This window comes from Ascaphus truei, chromosome 9 (assembly GCF_040206685.1).
Source record: "Ascaphus truei isolate aAscTru1 chromosome 9, aAscTru1.hap1, whole genome shotgun sequence".
NCBI lineage: Eukaryota > Metazoa > Chordata > Amphibia > Anura > Ascaphidae > Ascaphus > Ascaphus truei.
Genome location: NC_134491.1, coordinates 36,218,578 through 36,243,446, shown reverse-complemented (window position 1 = coordinate 36,243,446; position 24,869 = coordinate 36,218,578). Strand labels below are relative to the sequence as shown.

The window sequence follows — 24,869 nt, the reverse complement described above, 5'->3', positions numbered from 1 at the left end:
ACACACTGACTGACTGACGCACGCACTGACTGACTGACGCACGCACACACACACACACACACACTGACTGATTGACGCACTGACTGACACACACACATACATACTGACGCACGCACACAACCCCTCACAGCCGCATGCACACAACCCCTCACAGCCACACGCACACATACACAGACTGACGCGCGCACACACACACACACACACTGACTGCTGCACACACACCCACTGACTGCTGCACACACACACACTGACTGCTGCACACACACACACACACACACACACACACTGACACACACACACACACACTGACACACACACACACACACACTGACACAAACAAACACACACACACACTGACTGACGCACGCGCGCACACCCCCACACCCATGCGCGCACACACACAGACTGACGCGCGCGCGCACACACACACAATGAATGGTACACACACACACATACACTGACACACACACACACTGACACTGACACACACACACACACACTGACACACACACACACTGACACACACACACTGACTGACACACACTGACTGACACACACACACACACTGACTGACACACACACACTTACTGACGCGCGCGCGCGCACACCCCCACACCCACACACTGACTGAATGACTGACTGACTGCCGCACGCACACACTGACTGACTGAGGCACACACACACGCACACACTGACTGTGTGTGTGTGTGCGTCAGTCAGTCTGTGTGTGTGTTTGTGTTTCTGCGTCAGACTCACTGACGCGCGCGCACACACACTGACTGACTGACGCACACACAATGACTGACGCACACACACTGCATGAAGCTGTAAAGGAGGGAGGGGGGGAACTGGATTGATGTGAATGGGGGACAAACAGAGAGAGGGGGAGGGGTGAGGAGAGAGAGAGGAGCGGGAACATTACATCCCGGGCAACGCCGGGTCTCTCAGCTAGTATAAAATAAACGTAAAGAGAGGGTGCATACCATTCAATGATGGATACAAAAAAAGGAACAACAGGACAGTCACTCTTATACTCCCAGAAAGTGAATATATATATCATTTACGTGAATCACTATCCGTATTTGAAGTGTGTGTGTATATAAATATATATATACATACAAATGAGCATACAGTAATATTTCCATTTGCTATTTGCCTTGCTATGGAGGGTTTTTGTCACTTTTTTACTCACATAACTTCACATATACATACATATATAATATATATAATATATATATATATATATATATATATATATATATATATATATATATTATATATATATATATATATATATATATATATATATATATATATATATATATATATGCAGTGGAAGTGTATTGTGTGTATTTACCTACACACTCACTCCACATTTCAGTAACATACATATACATCTAAATAATATTCACATATACACGTTTGCTATAAATGGAATTATTACAATTTTACATTATATACACGTGCAATGAATGGAATAAACACTGTAATAAGTTTGAAATCGCCTATCCGAGCTGCTATGCATGGCTGATCCCTTTTCTCCAGCTTCCTTGAATGTACTACTGTATGAGGAAGATCATGTGACAAAGATCATGTGACCAGATGCTAGTGCACGTTTAGAGAGAGGGAGGGCAGTGCTGACAAAGGGGTGTGCCTGGGTTTGTGACAGGCCATGAAGGGGCAGTGCCTTAGCAAATGCTTGTTAAAATAGAATACAAGAAAATTGGTCTTTCAAAGTTGTTTTTTTAAAAACCGAAAATGCTAAAAGTATTTTTTCTTACTACAGAACTGATTTATTAAAAAAAACACACATGCAGGATATAGACTGAACTGCAGCTTTAAGGTTGGATGAAAAGAGATTTCACCAGCAACAAAGGAAAGGTTTCTTTACACTTTGCAAAGGGGACATTCACACATTGACACTATTTATAGCTTAGTTGAATAATAATATAAATCGTTATTTTTCACGTTTGATTTACATTTTTATCATATGCACTATTTAGATCTCTTTCTCTGTGTTCACACAAATAGTCATATATAGACAGAGGTATATCACAAAAAATAATTAATGTAACACCTTCTCTTAAGGAGACAGTGGCCATCCAAGATCGTTATTGGAAGGAACAATTCCTTAGGCTCAGATGTACTATAATTGTTCCAGCAATTCTGAATTCTTGGAACAATCTAGTGATTTTGCGAAGAAGAGTTTTAGAAAGAGGTTATAATAAAATTGATATTGAAGAATGCATTTCTGTTGAATCAATTTGCATTAATGAAAAACACTAATGATAATAAAAGAATTAATAAGAAGAATATGAGCTTTTCAGGATCACCAAGGTGAATGCTAATATTCATTACTCAGTTTTGTAGGCAGGCAAATCAAATTAAGTCAATTATATACAAACATTGAAATATATTATCATTGGATCCAGATCTTACATTTCTAATTTCTTATGGCCCAAGATTTGTTTTCTAAAAAGCTAAAACAATATCCTCCTACTGTATGTCTCTCCTAGTTTTGTTTGCTCTCCTAATAGTAGTCAAAGAAAGTTGTCCCCAAAAGGTTCATTTAGATGTGGACATTGCAATATTGTTAATTTATGAGACCAATAAATAAGTTCAATTACAATGATAATGAGAAATTAATTAATTGGAACACTAGCTACAGTATGTTATCTATTTTCTTAAATGTGGCTGTAGTAAAGGTTATGTGAGTGGAACAATAAGACCGTGAGAAGTCGAATGAATGGAAGATGCACTGCTTATTAGAAATATAGATACTCAGCATCTAGTTTGAAACATTTGTTTTAATTGTAGATATGGAGGTATTAAAAAATATAATTTTTAGGAATAGAACACATTTCAATGCCAGTTTGCTGCAGGGACAGAATGAATCTCTTAAAACGCCGGGAGGTATATTGGATTTTTACTTTGAGAACGTTAACTCCTTGAGGCTTAAACACCTAATGGGATCATTTTCATTTTCTATGTGTCTAAGAATTTATTTGGCCAGCATGATATTTTTATGAAGATTTTATATTGATAAAAGTATACAAATCGTTTTTCAGGGATTCTACTCTTTTCTAAATAAGATAAGTATAAGATGTGATTGTTAGAAATAACATTTTTGTATGTATAAGTAATTTAATTATTATTATGTGTTTTTCTATGATAAGACTGTGATTAATTTATGCAATATATTATGAAGCAGATCCACAAGAGGGTGCTAAGCTTTACACCCTTTTGTGGATCAGGGTCTCTGACTGTGTTAGTGGAAGACATGGAGGTTTAAATTAGATATGCATTTTTTCTGGTGTTCCCTTCAGTTCTTTTTGAATCACCTGTTTATATATTGAATTTACATGGTTTCTGGGGAGTCTACCAGCTGGTTCTATTTCTTCTTTTTATCTGGTGACGTCACGCGTCCGATCATTTACTCATTGAAACCATGTAATGTGTAGATATGGCTGAAGTCTCTAGTGGCAGAGTCACACCAGGAACAGTAAGTCTTGCTTGCTACAGTACATATGGAATCTGCTGGCGCATGCTAACAGCTAGTACATCTGTATGTTTGAGGGATCATCCCTTCTCTCTCCCTTTCTCCTGTGCCCTTTGGAATGCTCGTTCCCTTTCTAACAAGTTCCTCTCTGTGCATGACTTCTTTTTCTCTCACTCTCTGTTTCTCTTTGCTATAACTGAGACCTGGCTCACTCAGACTGACTCTGCTCTGGAAGATGCCCTCTCTTATAGTGGCCTTTCTTTCTCCCACACGCCACACCCTGATGGCAGTAGTGGAGGCGTGGGGCTCCACCTCTCCTCTCTCTGCCGTTACCGAACCCTTCCAATTTCTCCCTCTCTTGCTTCTCCCACCTTTTGAGGCTCACATTGTCCAGATTTACTCTCCTCTCCCTGTCCATGTGGCGGTCATAGATCGCCCACCTACCTCTACTCATCCACTTTCTGTCTTTCTTTCTCCTTTTGAATCCTAGCTCTCTTTCTTTCTCTCATTAGACTCCCCTGTTCTTTTCCTTGGGGATTTCAACTGCCACATTGATGACCCCTCTCTCCCTTGGACCTCCTACATTGCTCTCTCTAACCTCTTCTTTTGGCCATCAACAGTGGACTGCAGCTAGCACCCACAAGGATGGCCACTACCTAGACCTGATTTTCATTAAAAACTTCTCTCTGATTTCTCAATTTTCCCCTTTCCTCTCTCTGACCATCACCTCACCTCATTTTCTCTCTCTCGCTTCACCCCTTCTCCATCTCCATCTACCCTTTGTCTCTGCAGAGACCTGCGCTCTATTAACCTACTAGTTTTTTTAGTCCACTTTGCGCTCCTCCCTCTCCTCTCTCAGCTCTGCTCCAGACCCTGGCAACCTGGTCAGAAACTACAACTTTGCCCTATCCTCTCTTGATCTACATGCCCCGCTCTCTCTGCCGTTCACGCCTTTCTAAGCCCAGACCCTGACTAAATTTCCACATACGCATGCTGCATTCCTGCACTCATTCCTCTGAACGCCTCTGGAGGAAATCTCACACTCGCAGACTTCCTTCACTACAAATTTATGCTATCTTGTTTCAACTCTGACCTTTCACAGGCTAAACAGCCCAACTTTTCTTAACTAATCAACATGCACAAGTCTAACCCATGCCGACTCTTCTCTGTCTTTGACTCTCTACTCAGATCACCCTCAGCTGCCTCTTCTTCTTTCTCCATCTCACCTCAGGACTTTGCTGACTATTTCAAGGAAGGTGGAATCCATACATCAGGACATCCCCGCTGTTTCCTCCTCCCATCCTACACCTCTTCCTAACTCTCCTCCTGCCTTCCTTGACTATTTTTACACTGTCACAGAGGAGGATGTGTCACTGCTGATCCCCTTCTCCCTCTATCACTTGCTCTCTAGACCCCATTCCCTCCCATCTCCTAAAACTTCTTGCTCCTACTATAATCCCTATGCTCACACACATTTTTAACTCCTCCCTCTACTCTGGTACCTTTCCCTCCTCCTTCAAACATGCAACAGTCATACCATTACTCAAAAACAGCAAGCTTGACCCTGCCTGTCTTTCTAACTATCAGTCTCTTTCCTGCCTTTTCCCTCTAAACTCCTTGAACGTCTTGTATTCTCTCACTTGCTCCATTTCCTCAACACCTATTTTCTCCTAGACCCTCTACAATCTGGCTTCCGCACTGCTCACTCTACTGAAACAGCCTTCGCTAAAATAACTGACGACCTCCATGCAGCCTTAGACAGAGTTCATTACACTCTGCTCATATTACTCGACCTCTCTGCAGCATTTGATACAGTGGACCACTCTATTCTTCTTCACATTCTCCATACTCTTGGTATTCGTAACAAAGCTCTATCCTGGATCTTCTCTTACCTCTCCCATCGTACTTTCAGTGTCTCTTCTGCTAACACCTCCTCCTCCTCTATCGATCTCTCTGTTGGGTACCCCAGGGCTCTGTCCTGGGACCTCTCCTCTTTTCTCTGTACACACTCTCTAGGTGACCTAATCACATATTTTGGGTTCAAATATTACCTCTATGCTGATAACACACAAATTTACTTTTCAACCCCTGACCTTACACCTGCTGTACAGACAAAGTTTCTGAATGTCTCTCTGCGATATCATCCTGGATGGCCCTCCGCTGTCTTAAACTTAACATGTCAAAAACAGAGCTCCTCATACTTCATCCCAAACTTGGCCCCACTACCTCCTTCCACATTACTGTTGGAAGTTCTGTCATACACCCAGTAGCGCAAGCACGCTGCCTAGAGGTCACACTCTACTCCTCTCTCACATTCTCCTCTCACATTAAAAACATATCTAAAACCTGTCGCTTTTCCTCCGCAATATTACAAAGATACGCCCTTTCTTCTGTTGCTCAACTGCTAAAACTCTGACACAGGCCTTCATTCTCTTCCATCTCGATTACTGTAACCTACTGCTGTCTGGCCTCCCTGCCTCTCACCTGTCTCCCCTACAATCTATCCTAAACGCTGCTGCCAGAATCACTCTACTCTTTCCTAAATCTGTCTCAGCGTCTCTGCTGCTGAGATCACTCTCCTGGCTTCCTATCAAATCCCGTATCACACACTCAATTCTCCTACTCAGTTTTAAAGCTTTACACTCTTCTGCTCCTCCATACATCTCAACCCTAATTTCTCTCTATGCACCATCCCGACTTTTGCGTTCCGCTCAAGGATGTCTTCTCTCCCCCTTTGTATCTAAAGCCCTCTCCTGCCTTAAACCTTTCTCACTGACTGCTCCACACCTCTGGAATGCCTTTCCCTCAATATCCCACTAGCACCCTCTCTATCTACCTTTAAGACCCACCTTAAAACACGCCTGCTTAATGAATCATATGAGTAGCTCCATGGTTAATACTATACACCTGATACATAAAGCTTGGCCCTTTCCAGGCGCACTTACCAGAATTCCCTCCTACTGTCTCTCTACGTCCTTCCCACCTACCAATTAGATTGTGAGCTCTTCGGAGCAGGGACTAATTTCTGCTAAATGTTACTTTTATGTCTGAAGCACTTATTCCCATGATCTGTTATTTGTATTATTTATTATTTATATGATTGTCACGTGTATTACTAGTGTGAGGCGCTATGTATGCACATTTATGGCACTATATAAAAAAAGACATACATATATAAGGGTTAATTGAATGTGTTTTACCAAACTTTCTCTGTTCCAGAGCCACGCGCTTTTTCTTATGTATTCTATACAGCTGTGATCCCAGCTAAAGCTAAAATTTTATCTTAACTGTCTTACATTTATAAGGCTGAAGTGTTGTTGTATGGTGCCTTGTGCAAACCATACACTCCTTAGTACAATAAATACTCTACATTATAGAATTGTACCATCCCTCCCATGAAGGTAAGGTACAAAGGACTCGGGCCATCCCTTTAGGTTGGAGGAAAGGAGATTTCATCAGCAACAAAGGAAAGGGTTTTTACAGTAAGGGCAGTTAAATGTGGAATTTATTACCCATGGAGACTGTGATGGCAGATACAATAGATTTGTTCAAAAAAAGGTTGGACAACTTTTTAGATAGGAAAGGTATAAAGGGATATACCAAATAAGAATACATGGGAAGGATGTTGATCCAGGGTTTAATCCGATTGTCATTTCTTGGAATTAGGAAGGAATTTATTTTTCCCCTTATGAGATATCATTGGATGATATGACTCTGGGGATTTTTGTTTGCCTTCCTCTGGATAAATCAGTAAGTACGGATATAGGATAAAGTATCTGTTGTCTAAATGTAGCATAGGTTGAACTTGATGGACATACGTCTTTTTCCAACCTCATCTACTATGTAACTATGTAACTACAGAATGTATGTGCACCAATGAGACATTACTACTCACTTTGTTTTAGGCATAGAGGTGACGTGATGAAAAATGTAAAGTGTTTCCTTTTTGTTCATCTTTCTAATGGTAGAAATGTTGCATGGAAGAGAGAACAAGGAAGTTGCAAAATGTGTATAGTGCACAATGCACATTAAAGCTGCAGTTCAGTCTTTTTTTTTTATTATTATTTATTTTTTTACTTCAATAGTTTCATGTGTGCAATCTCTAATTACCTAAAGAACGGTATAGCTGCAGGTCAATTCGTTCTCCATGTATTGATCGGCGAAATTTGGTGACATCATTAGTGAAGGGATCTGTTTTTCTTCTGCTTCTTTCTCTCAGCGGAAGCTCATGAATATTCATGAGCACTCCTGCACTGACATGTGCTAGAGGGAGGGCAGGGCTGACAAAGGGGTGTGCCAGGGCTTGTGACAGGACATGAAGGGGCAGTGCCTTAGCAAATGGTTGTTAAAATAGAATACAAGAAAATTGGTCTTTCAAAGTTGTTTTTTTAAAAACAGAAAATGCTAAAAGTATTTTTTTCTTACTACAGAACTGATTTATTAAAAAAAACACACATGCAGGATATTGACTGAACTGCAGCTTTAAAACAAAATAGAGAAATACATGTTTCTGTACAGATTTTGATCTACACCAATGGCTCATATAACGTACATTGTCGATGATATGTTCTAATATACAGAAGAGCTTGCAAACATTACAATTATACAGTAAAATAGAAATCCAAATTGAACACATTTTTAGAAAATTAAACCCCATTACAGCAATGCTTTCCAATATTAGATTTTTTATTAGTATGCAAAGCTTTAAATAATAGCTAATGGATTTTAGACTAAGAAATGCTTAGCTTACAGTGCCGAGACAGAAATTAATTTACATGAAATTAGTGTCCGTAAATGTTAAAAACCATGTGAGAAATCATCTTTTCAATACCAATTGATTTCCCCATTTCATTTGACATATACTGCAGAGTCCTTTTGATGTTATGCATATAGTACATTTACAGTACACCCATTTAAAGCAGCCATATTAGATAAACCTGATTATCACATATCTTATAGAAAAACACCTCACCATTAAATTACTTAAACATACAAAAATGATTACTAATAACAATCACTCCTTAAACGTATCTTATTAATCCCTGAACAATGATGTGGATACTGTTATCAATATAAAACCCTTACTCCATTCACACAGCACACAGTGCCGCCTCTGCAGTGCAGTGGCAGTATGCTGTGCTGTGCGAATATAAAGTAAGGCAGCTGTGCGGACCAGTCTCGGACGTGAACATGCTTCTACAGAAAGTATTCTTTAACTGATCCATGTCAGCTCCTCTCTGTTGATTGTGTTTGCTGCCCTGTACTAATAACAATAAACCAATGGCAATGTCCTTGCAGCAGTAGCTTAAATATTGGATTATGTGTCCATTATTTGATTACGTGATTATGCAGTTTGGTCAATCTGGCCAGGGAGTATTATGCCACAGTTCTGTTTTTGTTAAAGCTGCAGATATTTTTCCGCACACAAATAGTTTTTTTGTGTTTACTCCAGTGGAATGATTGGAGTTATTACATACTGTAGTTTTGAAGTTATGCAAATTATTTTGCTACTGTATGACATTGATTATATTTTATAGCCAATCCAGTAGACTGATTATAAACTATGTTTTTATCTATATAAAAGTATTCATAAACGCTGTTGAGGGGGGAGGGGGGAGCTTCATTTGATTCCTTCAAGCTGCACATGTGTGAAGTCATTGTGTGAATTTATACAGACCGGACCCCTCTTCCCTTACCATTATTGGTTCTCGGGATACAGATAGGGTAGGATCTAGAGATGGGAGAATTTTTTTGCGAATTTGGATCTGCCTCGAATCGGGCGGTTCCTTTGATCCACAGATCACTCTCAGAAGAGAAATCTGCAATTGCAATTTTATTTCTTTCAAAGGCAAAGAGCAATCCCTTTCCAAATTAAATGTTTGATAATCCACAAATTTTTTTTTTTTTTTTTTTTTTAGTAGCCCGGGTGGTGAAAAAAGTGATTCCCCCTCAAAAACCGTGCTCGTGGTCAAGTGAGACCAGGTGCGCTCCACATGTGACAAAGTCTTCTCCGGAGAGTAGGCCAGTCCGTACCAAAAGACAGTTCTCTCCAGCCGAGGCCTTGGAGTCCTGCTGTTACATTGACTTCGTCATCCGAAGAATCCGACGTCCATCCTGTTCCCTCCTAGTGCAGCAGACGCCGCAGGAGGGTCCAAGTCTTTAGGGTGTTCGGCTGACGCCTACTAACCCACCGTGATCTTCTCCCGAGGGATTGGCGGTCACTAGCCACCACTACAGTCCACAAATGGATTTAGAATCTTTTTGCAGATTGTTAGAGAGCAAGAGCGAGACATTCCTAATTTTATTAGCAGTCGCCAGTTGTGTATAATATCCCCTGAAATGTCCCTCCAAATAAATTAGGGAGACATGCCTGTGCTGAAAATGAAGCACATTTAAGAGATATTCTAATGCTTTTGCAAAGTATATTTAAATGAGCCCATTCCACACTTTCTAAAATAATTTCTATACCAAGTTAAGGACTGGAATGGTATCAGACCCAACAGGACTTAAACCCACAACCACTGATTGGGAGTATTGCTGATAAATCCACCTTTTAAGCTGCTTGCTACTCACACATGTAGCTAATCTAGCTATTAGCGAATCTCACAGCTGTCTCAGGTGTGCTCCACAAGGAACATTAAACCATCAAACTGGAAGTGGAAATGGTCTGCTCTTAAAGGACGCCAGGGGGAGAGAGCTACTACAGGTGTATGCACTCATTTTTGGTGCTACATGAATTATATGCACAAAGGATACTATGGAATAGCAGAACAGGAACAAAAATATTTATTGTGCCATATGCCAGACACATGCTGAATTGAAATACTTTATTTTACAATAAAGAAAACTACAAGCTGCAGCAGGTGATTCCACTTGCTTCCCAAAGTACACAAAAAGTTATTGGGTTGATAAGTCTAAGGCACCTTAGGCATGGGGAGGTAGAAATGGATTGGAAAATAGACCGCTAAGTCCAAAAAAGGCACCGTCAGCTCACCAAATGGAAGGCTTAAAAAAGTTTAATGGAACTACATAAAAAAGAGAATGGGGACAAACAAAATACAAAAACAAACACCTCCTATGCGTTTCAGGCTCTAACAGCCCTTTCTCAAGGGGGATAGTGGGGACTGTGAGTTAATCTCATATATATAGCCCCTCCTGTACACTTAACTAGCAGCTGGAATGAATAATCACAAGTAGTGATTACGTTAATTGAAAAAGACTCAACACTACGTCACCTCATACACAGCATCATAGAAACAATAGTCTAAATGATATATCAAGTAATATGTACAAAACATAATATATCATTTGAAATGATTAGTGCTACATTTATATCTTAAATAAAAAAATGAAACACATGCAGCAAAAATACATTAAAGACTAAACTCTAATAAAATGCTGGCAGGTATTAAAAAGGGACACAACAAAATTAAAGAAAAAATGATAAGGGAAAGATGATAAGAAATGACAACCAGGGGCATCCAAATCTTATATGTACATGAGACAACATCTGATATCAGTATACAGTGATCAATTTGTCAGATAATTTATCTTAACAGTACATGACAAGGACTCAAAAGGCTCTTTATGACAAAATTACCTTAAAACAAGAGATTGTAGAAGCTGAAGACCACTAGAGTACAAATTAATACAGTATATAATATGAATGGGTTAATTCATTCAAAGGAAATATTTCAGATCCCATTTTTTTTAATTAATTAACCCATTCATATTATATACTGTATTTTTGCTGCATGTGTTTCATTTTTTTATCACCAATTAAATCCCAGCTCTGTGTTTTTTTGGGAGTTTCCTCAATTTATGTTCAAAGTAAAGGGAAGAGCCTTTAACGTAAGGTTTCTCAACTCCAGTCCTCACGACCCCCCCAACAGGTCAGGGTTTCAGGATATCCCTGCTTCAGCACAGATGGCTCAATCATTGCCTCAGTCAAAGACTGAACCACTGATTGAGCCACCTGTCCTGAAGCAGGGCTACCCTGAAAACCTGACCTGTTGGTGGTCCTTGAGGACTGGAGTTGAGAACCCCCGTATTAATGAGTTCTCAGCTAATTTCTGAATTACAGATTACAGTACATCATTATCGCGTAACTGACAACTTCGATCATAATTATTGTTTAAAAAAAGAATACTAGGTGGTGTAATGTCAAGACTGTTATTGGTGAGTATTACATGTAACCATGAGAGATATCTCAAACAAAAACTTGTTGTCCAGTGTAATTAGTCAATCAGTGCAGAATAACGGAGCTTTCCTGTCTCTGTCATCCATTCATCTGTACTGTAGGCTATATATAACTTACAGTACAATATTACCATTTGTAAGCCCGCAGGGGCCTAATGGAAATAATTGTTGATCTTGAGTCAGTTTCTACTGGTTCTGTTTATAAATAACAAAATCACCATCCTAGTTGGCACACTTTTAAAAACCGAGAACATAATTAAATGAGCATGCAACGAATATATTCATTAGGAGCAGAATGTAATTAATTTAGAGCAGCATGGTAAAAGCAACATTGTAGTTTCCATAATAAATCAACAAATGGCTGTGTTTGGCAATAACTAAAGTATTGTTCGGATCAAAAAATATATGTACCCTTTACCTGTGTGCAAATCAAGGTCAAGTTAATATTTTAGGTTGGAAATATCTGAATGCTTTTGAAAATTACAGTATAGCACAGAGCCACACATTTTTCTATTATCTTTCGGGCTAACATTTTAAATAGGTTTGCTATAAATGCTGCACCAATTAGATTGGGAAGTTGTTTAGAGTAAATAAAGCTATCTATTATAGTGAAGCATATGCCCTAGCCCTATTAGTTTACTTATCAATGGAATTTATATGGCAAGATGTGTTCAAGAGCCTTTTCTTTAAGACAGTAATAGGTGCAACAAACCCAGCAAACCATTGATACAATAGTTAACACACACAAACTCACTCACTGTCTCTCTGTCTGTCTCTCTGTCTGTCTCTCTGCCTGTCTCTCTGCCTGTCTCTCTGCCTGTCTCTCTGCCTGTCTCTCTGACTGTCTCTCTGACTGTCTCTCTGACTGTCTCTCTCTGTGTCTATCACTGTCTCTCTCTGTCTGTTTCTGTGTCTCTCTCTGTCTGTTTCTGTGTCTCTCTGTCTGTTTCTGTGTCTCTCTCTGTCTGTTTCTGTGTCTCTCTCTGTCTGTTTCTGTGTCTCTCTCTGTCTGTTTCTGTGTCTCTCTCTGTCTGTTTCTGTGTCTCTCTCTGTCTGTTTCTGTGTCTCTCTCTGTCTGTTTCTGTGTCTCTCTCTGTCTCTCTCTGTCTTTGTCTGTGTCTGTGTGTCTGTCTCTCACTGTTTAAGCTTTCTGCCACAAGCAACATGGCTGCTTCAAGCCCCTATGGTGGAGCTTCCTCTGTTTTACCCGCCCACCTCATACATCCGACTTTTGATTGGCTCGCTAAGGCGAGAATGTGCTTTTCAACTTAACATTATTGAAAAAAATGTTGCCTTAGAATTGGGCAAAACCGGTAATTAATTTGGGTAGTTTGGGCCTTCAGGGAAGTACAGTATATATATGTATATATATATATGTATCTATATGGTTAGTGTAGCCCATGTGTATATCAATATATATTATACAAAAGCCGTGTTGAAAAATCTCAAGAGGATCTATAACAAAAAAAATACAAAGTACAGAGAACACGCGCTAGCTCTCAGTTTTCACCAGATTTGTACTTTTCTTGATGTACTTTGCAATTTGGTTATATGGTTTATTATCCATTTGGAATTTGTAGTCAGAAGATTCAGATATTTAAGACTTGTTGAAGACTATTCTAAGCAATGTTTCTCTCCTGTAATTCGTCTTTTTTAAAGAGTTCAGCATACTGTGTATAAATGCCTAGAAATGTCCTCACATCTTCCAATGTAAAGAGAGTATACATTAGTACAGGTGTGCGCAAACATTTCCCTCTGCTCCCCCCGCCTGCTCTCCCCCGCCTGCTCCCCCCCGCCTGCTCTCCCCCGCCTGCTCTCCCCCCACTGCTCGCGTCCCTCCTCCTTACCTTGTCTCAGGCGTTCTGACAACATTACGTCATGTGACATCAAGTTGCCATGACTATGTAGCGTCGTGTGACCTCGCGGCATTGCCATGGCGACACGTTGTCACAAGCCGCCAGAGACAAGGTGAGAGAACTTACAGAGGCCTTACACGTGATCCCCGGCATTTAATTTAAATGTTTGGGGAAGAGAGCAGGGCCTCTGTAAGTGCCGTGCCCCCCCCCCCCCCCCCCCCACCACCCAGTTTGCATGCCCCTGCATTAGTACTGAATTGAGGACAAACAGTGTCTATCGAACTATTCCTGTTGCTGTGCCCTGGCTTCTAAGGGAAGTAATGCTAAATGACCAACTCCAGTCTTCAAGGGCCATGAACAGGTCAGGTATTAGGTACATCTCTGCTTCAGCATAGCTAGCTCTATCAGTGACTGAGCCACTGATTGATCCACCTGTGCTGAAGCAGGGATATTCTGAAAAGCTGACCTGTTGGCGGCCCTCGAGGACTGAATTTGCAGACAGACCCCTGTTTTATATATATACATATATATATATATATATACCCTGTCACTCTCCTGATTACTGATATTGACTTAAGGGATAGTAATTTGGAAAAAAGCGTGAAACTGCCTGGTCAGAGAATGCATACTTACAGTAGCAAGCTGAAGAAGAGGGCATGGGCAGGATGCCACAGACTGGCCAGAGAAATCCCCTAGGAGAGGGGAGCTTCTGCTATTTGTTTAGCGAAGAGCAGTCTCAAGCATTCAGCATTTCTGTGGATTTGTATTGCATTACAAACAGAAGCAAGATTAGCACAGGTCATACATTTGCAGCTAACAACAATGAAAGCAGATAGAACATGTTGCTCTGTTTTGCAGCAAATTGTTCCATCTTGATACAGATTTTACTTTGGGGGTTATTCAATAAACTGCTGTTGTCTGGCCAACCCAGCTAAAGGTAGCAGTATTTGTGTACCAATCATAACTCATTAACATGGAAGGTAGAACAATCCTTTCCTTCAACTATTACAAAGGGGGAAAAGGTATTATCTTTTAAATGTTTTTTTTATCCACACAAACACATTATACAGTGTGCTAACAGAACTATGTTTTTAAGCATTTTTTACATCCTTGGAAAGAACTTTACTTTCCTTTTTGATGAAATCTGTTCTTTAATTGGTTAGTGCAGAGAAATGTTTCTTATACTTAACTTTAGGTTGTAACAAACAACATCATATTAGACTGACTTTAAACTATGATTGGAAAAAAGAAAGCAGAGTGGAAATGTTTGTTGCGTTAAAGGAGAAATCCAAGTGCCTTTTGTTTTTGACATGTATTTAAAAAAATATAACGTATGCAGGATTGAAGCAGGGGTTGTCTGGAGCTGAACCCCATTTATTTCAGCTCTGGGGACCCCCTGCTTCTGAAGATACAGTGGCAAGAAAAGTTTGTGAACCCCAATGATAATTACGAGAATTCCATAGTTTTTCCATGATAACCTTAAATCAAACCCAGTCTTTTCCAAAATCTCCAATAGGGTTTATATTAACCAAATCCATGTCTTTTGAAACAAAATGATGTATGAATTAGACAAACAATGAGTAATTAAGAGTTAAACTTTGTGAGTTTACCATAAAGGTGTGTGGAAACACATCATGGCACGATCAAAATAAATCTCTGAGGACCTGAGAAAAGCAGTCCTTGATGCTCATCATTCTAGAAAAGGTTATAAAACCATTTCTAAGACTTTAGAGCTCTACTGTCAAACATATCTACAAATGGAGAAAGTTCAACACCACAATCACTCTATTCGGGAGCGGTCGTCCTACCAAAATCTCTCCAAGAACAAACTGACAAATAATCCAGGAAGTCACAAAGAACCTCAGAGTAATATCCAAGGCTCTGCAGTGTTCATGACTCAACTATCAAAAAAAGACTGAACAAGAGTGGTGTTCCTGGAAGGATAGCCAGTAGGAAAACACTGCTTTCTAAAAAGAACATTGCAGCCCGCCTGAAGTTTGCCAAACAGATGAGTTAAAGGTGGAACTGTTTGACGAAAACCAAACACTGCATTCGAACAGAAGAACCTCATCCCAACCGTCATGCATGGTGGTGGGAGTGTGATGGTTGGGGGCTGCTTTGCTGCATTAGGACCTGTACGGCTTGCCATCAATGACACAACCATGAAGTCTGCATTGTATCAAAAGATTCTAGAGGAGAATGTCAGGCCACCCGTCCGTGAGCTGAAGCTGAAGCGAAAGTGGGTCATGCAGCAAGACAATGATTCCTAAACATACATGCAGATCTACAAAAAGTATCTCCAGAAGCAAGGGGACCCCAAAGCTGAAATGAATGCGATTCAGTTCTGGAAACCCATAATGGATAACAAAAAAAATAGAGCTGGAACTGCCACTTTCAGTATTTTTTATAATTGTAATAATAAAGTATTCATGGGAAAAACTACATTTTCACTGTATATTGATTTTCAGTTTATAAATAGTTCCCATTACGGTTTATCCTAGACATTGTTTTTGTAATATCACTAATACATTATCAAACATCTTCTTATATTGTGACCCATGATTTATAGTATATAATGTATAGTAAGTACAGAGAAAAACAGAAAAGTGTTTGGAAAGCCAGATAGACCAGGGCTATTCAACCAGTTCTCTAAAGGAGCCAGATCGTAAAACCATTATGAGTAGCACGCAAGCAAACATTTATAACATTTGTACCTTATATATATTTACATTACCTTAAGCTAGAGGTTCTCAACGTCAGTCCTCGACTGAGCTATCTGTGCTGAAGCTGGGATATTCTGAAAACCTGACCTGTTGGGGGTTCTTGAGGACTGGAGTTGACAACCCCCTGTCTTAACTTATAAAAGTCTGTGTGAAAAATTGCACGTAGCTGCCCAAGCAACTGGTATAAAGTTAGCAGAAGCAGAGACTCAAAGGGCCACATCACATCATCATCACAGGTCGGTTTTGCCCCGTGGGCCACCAGTTAAAGAACCCTGTCCTACATACTGTAGTTAAACAATTACTGCCACTAACAAGGAGACAACCCTTAGCGGTCTGATTCTATTTATACTAATATATAACACGAACATTGCATTGGTAGATCTAGATTAATAACTATGTTACTAATATACAATATGGGTCTCAAGGTCAGTGCTGGATACCTTCCTGAAATAATAAACCGTGGAAACCGCTATTATACATTTATTCAAATGTATTCCTCTAAATATAATGGTTTGCACAATACTTACAGTAGATGGCTTCTTTAAATTGGGTAAAACAGGTTTTATTTGAAAAACCCTATTCCATTTTAAATGACTATGGCCCAAATGTCATTTTGACATTACTGGTAGTGTAGACAATGTGTTAGATTAAGGGCTGTCACATTATTGCAGCTTGAATACAGTATACTGTATTTAATAGGGTGTGTGTGTGTGTGTGTGTGTGTGTGTGTGTGTGTCTGTGTGTGTCTGTGTGTGTCTGTGTGTGTGTCTGTGTGTCTGTGTGTCTGTGTATATACGCATATACAGTACATGTGAATATATATATATATATATATATATATATATATATATATATATATATATATATATATAGGGGAAAGGGGAAAACACAGGCGCAAATTGTTAACTAATACTGTATATAGTGAAAAAGTGAATATAAGCAAATTGTTAACTAAACATTAAAATATGAGCATTGGTAGACTGGGGATAATCTTAGAGTCCTTGATTTCTCTGAAATAAAGAGTGGAAAATAGACAAAATACAGTATGGTGAAGTATGTTTTGTATTTGTTACTGCGCAAAAGTAGATCGCTACTTACAAAGTAGCAGAAGTTTGGAGCATATAGGATATAAAATCCTCTCCGTCCTGCTGCCTGGAGTTGTAATCTGCTTCCTCCCCACGTGGGACGCCAAGATCCTCCGTGGTAAGCTTCCTCCGTCTGCAGCTGCCTTCCTGAGCTCACTGATTCCTCCTCTGGTGCCGCGAGATTGCAGCAATGACGTCACTCAGCCGAGACCACAGCCTCAGCATCGGGGGTAATGTCCAAGGAGTACAAGGGTGGAGGCTTTTGATTATATCTACAGCATCAACCAATCCTTAAGTCATATTGAGCATAATTCCCTCCTGAATATCCTTGTACTCCTTGGACATTACCCCGATGCTACGGCTGTGGGCTCGGCTGAGTGACGTCATTGCTGCAATCTCGCGGCACCAGAGGAGGAATCAGTGAGCTCAGGAAGGCAGCTGCAGACGGAGGAAGCTTACCACGGAGGATCTTGGCGTCCCACGTGGGGAGGAAGCAGATTACAACTCCAGGCAGCAGGGCGGAGAGGATTTTATATCCTATATGCTCCAAACTTCTGCTACTTTGTAAGTAGCGATCTACTTTTGCGCAGTAACAAATACAAAACATACTTAACCATATTTTGTCTATTTTCCACTCTTTATTTCAGAGAAATCAAGGACTCTAAGATTATCCCCAGTCTACCAATGCTCATATTTTAATGTTTAGTTAACAATTTGCGCCTGTGTTTTCCCCTTTCCCCCATATATATTGCTATTGTGTATAGTGTAACACTTAGGCAGCAATTGTAACTATATTTTATTGTTTAATGTTTTAATTTGTGCACTTAGTATTTTTATAGTATATATATATATATATATATATATATATAAACTTTTTTATATAAATATATATATATATATATATTTATATACTGTCTATATTTTCCCAGTGCTGGAGAAGAGATCAGCTCCATTAAAATAAATATGACTAAAACCTCCTACACGAGGGAGCAAATTCACGGCATGTTAAATAAGAACCTTTATAATATCTTTAGACTGAAAGTAGGAGATGACATTGCTTTGCTATTTAACTGTTCCTCACATTAAAATGTTCTGTTGTTTCTAATAGTCTTTTTTTTTTTTTTGTAGAGCGCACTGCTAGTAAAGCGACATTTTTATGAAGTGAGTCACATGCAGTAAAAATATATATATATTTCGAGACACCCTCGGTGAGAATGTACAATATCTTTTATTTAGTGACTTGTCTCTTTTTTTTTACTACATTTATTTCCAACTTTAACAATATAAATGCCTTAATTGCTGGCACATTCCATACTTTAATGTTAAAAGCAATTTTTAGTTTAGTTTCTCTCAATGAATATCATACACAGATAACTATCACCCGTAATAGAATAAAAAATGACCCCCCCCCCATAAATGTACTGTAATCTTTTTGTGATTTAAAATGACAGTTTCATTGTTACCACACTTAATCTGAGCTGGAAATCTAATGTATCTTCTTTACAAATTTACCACATGCAGAGCTTGGAATCCATCTTGCTGCTGAATAGAAATTAAAGCTTAATTAAAAGGATGTAACATATTTACAGTACAGTAGTTAACTTCGCTGAGCAGAGGACTTAATTACAAGGATACATTCTGGAAAATAAAAACAATGCACTCATCTATAAAATCTGCCATTCACTACAGGCAGACGTTGTCTGAACGGTGGATTCCTTTGTCACAAATGCATGTTTGATGAGTTTTTGGTTGCATGTATTAACATTATTCATATTTTATTTCTATTTCTTGATATTTGTGTCAATCATTACCTTCAATTGTGACCGTGCTTGTATTCAACCGCTTAGCAACGATTGTGTTCTCGTATTAAGTTTAATATAGTTGGGTCATCCACAGTACCTGTACAAAATCTATTTGCAGGTGCTTACAACTCTGGAGTAAGAAATATGAATTTACTAAAAACCTGGTAATTTCAGTGAAATTCCATAGTCCAATGTTGGGGAGAAATTGTTGAAGTAGTAGATAAATAATGTAATGTAAGTCATCATACAATTAAGCCCATGCCTAATTAAGAAAATGTCTACTGATTTTGCAGAATGAACGGCAGTTTTATCAAATAAACGTATTTATATAAAAAAAATGCTTTTCGAGATATTTAGCCACAGATTGGTCTCTGTGCACTCGTGCTGCTGCCTGGCAGGAAGCTTCTTAGTGTCCTACTTGGATCGTGTTTAACATTAAAATGATTTATGATGTATTGTATGCACACCATTATTGAACATAGTTTGCGCTGCTGCTTGCTCAGAAGGACTGGGGCAAAACGTTAATCCTCCTGAGCCTGCGTCGGGTCCCCACAAGTCGGAAATGATTTATACGATATGTATTTCACTCGTTTTTAAGTCCATGGTTGTTGCGAGTCTGGCCTGGATTTCCTAAATCTAAAATTACAAGTGGTTTGTGCACTCAGAGATAATATTTCAATATATATATATATATATATATATGTGTGTGTGTGTAAAAAACAAGAGAACAGCGCACAGCCCTGGTGCATTACAAAAAACAATGGGTTTATTTCAATGATAAAGGGGAGATAATGCCCACTTACAAGAAGATTAAAAATCAAATTCACATAAAGGTATCTTTATCCTAATGTAACAATAGCACTGGAGATGCTGCCAGACTGCCGGGGGAACTACCAGGTCACTGCCTCAGGAAGCCTCTTTTCTGGGACCACGAGGCGGTGACCTGGTAGTTCCCCTGGCAGTCTGGCAGCATCTTCTTATAAGTGGGCATTATCTCCCCTTTATCATTGAAATAAGCCCATTGTTTTTTTGTATTGCACTAGGGCTGTGCGCTGTTCTCTTGTTTTTTATGCAGATTTCTCTTGGGGAGTGATTTCTATCAGATACAGCAGCCTTCCTACCTGCATTGTGGCATTTATTCGATTACCTGCTTTTTGGACCTTTCATACACACGTTTGTGTCTTCAGGATTGGACTTGTAACTATATAATTCATTCAGTCTATCTATATTATTGCATTTGATTGTTTTTTATAGTTTTTATTTTTGTGTATTTTTTGTATCATCGTTGTGTGATTAGCGCTTTTTTTCTGTTATATATACAGTACACGTGTGTGTATGTATATATATATATATATATATATATATATATATATATATATATATATATATATATATATATACATATATATATATATATATATATATATATATACATATATATATATATATATTACAGTGTTCGACAAACCTATACATTTGCTCGCCCCGGGCGAGTGGATTTAACCCCCGGGCGAGTAAATATTGGCCCAAGCAGCACACGTTTGGTACTAGGTGGGGATAGATTTTTTTGTGTGGCGAATAGATTTTTTGGTGATTTGTCAACCACTGTATATATATATATATATATATATATATATATATATATATATATATATATATATATATATATATATATATATATATATATATATTTATATATATATATATATATATATATATATATATATATATATATATATATATATATATATATATATATATATATATATATATATCCTGATGATAGATAAACAGGGGAATTAGATGAGAAAAAAAAAAAAACATGTCAAAGGCAGTGGTATAACTACAATTTTTGGGCCCACTGCCCAAACATTTTTAATGGCCCCGCTCTGTCACCCCCCCACCCCCTCCTACAGTCTCTCACTCCTCCCTCCCCCCTCCTCTCTCTCTCCCCCCTCCCCCTCCTCTCTCTCTCCCCCCTCCTCTCAATCTTGCTCACTCAATCACCCCCTCCCTCCTCTCACTGTCAATGCCCCCCCTCTCACACTCATTCCCCCCTCTTCTCACACTCAATTATGTAACATTGTTGAGTAGAAAATCTTGCCTAAGGATGGAGAATATTTACGTAAATCAGAATTAAATAAAAATTTCCAATTAATCTGTATTAGTCTTGTGGGGAATATTAATCAGAACTTTTGTTTCTCATTGAGTATTATGATGAATACAAAACCACATAAAGTAGAACGCAATTTTATTTATTTATTTATAAAAATGTTTTATCAGGAAGTAATACATTGAGAGATACCTCTCGTTTTCAAGTATGTCCTGGGCACAGAGTTATAAAAAATACATGGTTACAATAAAAGAACAGGGTTATACAGTTAATTCACAGATTGCAATGCATGATGCTATCAAAAAGCTTTTACTGGCTGTGTTTTACCTTTTTCATTTGAATGTTATCTCTGATAATACACACGCAATTCTAGTTTGCAAAGCTCCAGTTGTCCGACCCACACATTGGGCAATGTATCAGAAGCAGTTAATAATACAATCGCTATTACAAGTTATAAAAGGCTTGGGGGCCTATGCAGAGAGCAGCGCTATTTCGAAATTCGCCATTTTTTGGAGAAAATCGCGCAGAAAGCAGCAGAAAATGGCGAGTTCCGAAAAACGCGCCAATTTTTCTTTTCTATTTGTAAAACTCGCCTCGCGGCTGGCGAGAACCTCAATCTCGCCAGTTTTAAAAATATCCGTATGCAGAGAGGCGCGAACGGCATCTAGCGGCTGTTCGCGCCAATAAAATGGCGCGATTGTCTCCTTTTTGCCTCGCCAGAAAAAACTGGCAAGAAGCTGCCGCTCGCGGCCATTGCAAAGGGAAAAAAAAGGCGCAAATTTGTTTTTACACGTTTCTGAAGCGCTCATCTCGCCAATTTAAACTCGCCACACGCATCCATGTTAAACATAGCAGAATTCGCACTTTTCTGCATATGGAGAATAAAACTCTCCAAAAAAGCTACTTTTTAATAAATTCGCCAATTTTAAAATTCGCTGCTCTCTGCATAGGCCCCTTGATCTGATTAACTTCATTTGGGATATTCGCTGGGTCACCACCAGAAATCTTGGGGTCCCAGACAAATGAAAGGAGCAGTCCACCTCCCCATTTGCACTTCGACAATAGTTTTTTACACACACATACGCAGGAGGGTTAGCGCACCCGCTGATGCTTTATGGTGCGATATTCTGTGATATCTTTGTTGCCACTGCCAATGAAGCCTTTGAAAAATTCAGAGATATTCTGCATTAGAACTTGATGTTCTGCGTTATAAACAGGTGCAATCTGTATCTTCACTCATTATGTATTGCTATAGGTTTTGTATATATACACAAAGATGTATTTATTTGTTATACTATTTCTATTGTGATTCCCCAACTCACGTTTGTAACCTGTTGTCTTTTAAACACTTTCTCTGATTATTACGGTTCGCTGTAGAACTGACTTTACACGGTGGCTGGATCCTACTTGTATATCACTATTTAGTTTGAAAGGATAAAAATAGGCCTAATTAATGTTTGTCCGTAGAGCGCCATATTGGCAAATCCTATCACTTGGGTATTTTCCTCTTCTCTCTATTAAAGGCAGGTCATCAACGCTGGTGGGAACAGGAAATTTCCATCAATGGGAACATTAAAAAAGGAGAGTTGATTACAAACAATCTCACAGAGCTGGTGAAGCCGGAGCCCTACGAAGTCCGTCTAACGCCCATCAACAGATTTGGAGAGGGAGACTCAGCTATTCGTATAATTAAGTATAGTGGTAGGTGAAGTTAATGTGTTTATACTGATATACACCGTAATATATGTAATGTGACAAACAGATTGCAGGTTTTCAAGATTTCTCCAATTAGCCTTAGTTTAAAGTGACTGCAGCAACTTGCTTAGGTAGTTACTGGTCTCAAATCAGAGCCTGTCGGAGGCCTCTGGGGACTAAACTCGAACCACCTTGATTTTCATAAACATGAAGGCTCTGGAAGCTATGGATCACTAAGCTACTGTATGTAATACCTGGATTCATTGAGCTCAGATGCCGTGTATAACATAGCAATCCTGCATTAACTGCGATTGACTTGAATAGCAGTTGACCTGGGATTGCAGTACGATACCCTGTATCAGAGCTTGCTGAATCTTCTCCATAGCCCTATAGTCGATATGGGAAAAAGTGGGCAAGGCACAGTTAATGATATATTGACCTTTCAGATGAATTGAAGGTAATGCATTGTGGACATGGTAGGTTAAACTAGGGGTGCTCAACTCCAATCCTAAAGCTCCCTCGATAGGTCAGGTTTTCAGGATATCCCAGCTTCAGCACAGGTGGCTCAATCATTCCCTGCTTTCAGCACAGATGGCTGCTCAATCAGCCCCTGCTTCAGCACAGGTGGCTCAATCAGTCCCAGCTTTAGCACAGGTGGCTTAATGAATCCCTGCTTCAGCACAGGTGGCTCAATCAGAGGCTCAGTGGAAGACTGAGCCTCTGATTGAGCCACCAGTGCTGAAGCAGGGACTGAGCCACCTGTGCTGAAGCAGGGACTAAATGAGCCACCTGTGCTGATGCTGGGATATCCTGAAAACCTGACCTGTTGGGGGGGGGGTGGAGGGGGGCTTTAGGACTGGAGTTGAGCGCCCCGTGGTTAAACAACACATATTAGAAAGGATTTATCAAAGTCTGTATGTGGGACCAGGAGATGGAACAAATGTTTCAAGCTAACTATGTGGCAGATCCTCAGAGGTCCGTACAATCTGGGCTACTAATGTAACGTTGTAACGTTCCCTAAATAGGAAACGTCCGTTAGTTTTCTTCAGTTTAACGGGTATCCACAAAGCTAATGATATGCAAAAACTAGCACCGTTGTGTTAGCTGTATTAATGCAGACTTTCATTGAGCCGACACGTTGACCAGTACACTGCACATGTGCATTGGAAAAACTATAACGTCCGTTCCAATTAACGCAGGCGCGTTAGACGCGTTACCCAGGGGCAGGGTCACTAACAGAATTTTTGGGGCCCAGGCAAACTCGAAGAATGGGGCCCCTGCAAATGTTATGACATAATCACATTCTGTCTGCTTTTCCCCCTCATGTCTCTCTCTTCTCTCCTCCCCCCCAGCATGTCTCTCTTCTCTCCTCCCACCCAGCATGTCTCTCTCGTCTCTCCTCACCCCCAGCATGTCTCTCTCTTCTCTCCTCCCCCCCAGCATGTCTCTCTCTTCTCTCCTCCCCCCAGCATGTCTCTCTCTTCTCTCCTCCCCCCCAGCATGTCTCTCTCCTCTCCTCCCCCCCAGCATGTCTCTCTCTTCTCTCCTCCCCCCCAGCATGTCTCTCTCTTCTCTCCTCCCCCCCAGCATGTCTCTCTCTTCTCTCCTCACCCCCAGCATGTCTCTCTCTTCTCTGCTACCCCCCAGCATGTCTCTCTTCTCTCGTCCCCCCCAGCATGTCTCTCTCTTCTCTCCTCCCCCCCAGCATGTCTCTATCTTCTCTCCTCCCCCCCAGCATGTCTCTCTCTTCTCTCCTCTCTCCTCCTTCCAGCATGTCTCTCTCTTCTCTCCTCCCCCTCAGCATGTCTCTCTCTTCTCTCCTCCCCCCAGCATGTCTCTCTTCTCTCCTCTCCCCCAGCATGTCTCTCTTTTCTCTCCTCCCCCCCCTGCAGCATGT

At 39.8% G+C, this 24,869-nt stretch overlaps 1 protein-coding gene across 3 annotated transcripts in view; it reads left to right on the top strand.

Moving 5' to 3' along the window:
- Positions 1 to 24,869, top strand: part of MDGA2 (MAM domain containing glycosylphosphatidylinositol anchor 2) — a 648,696-nt gene that overhangs the window by 587,260 nt on the left and 36,567 nt on the right. For all 3 annotated transcript variants that reach the window (XM_075614385.1, XM_075614384.1, XM_075614382.1), the window contains one exon: positions 22,801 to 22,978. In XM_075614385.1, the coding sequence (XP_075470500.1) occupies positions 22,801 to 22,978 (178 nt within the window). The remainder of the gene's footprint in view (positions 1 to 22,800; positions 22,979 to 24,869) is intronic.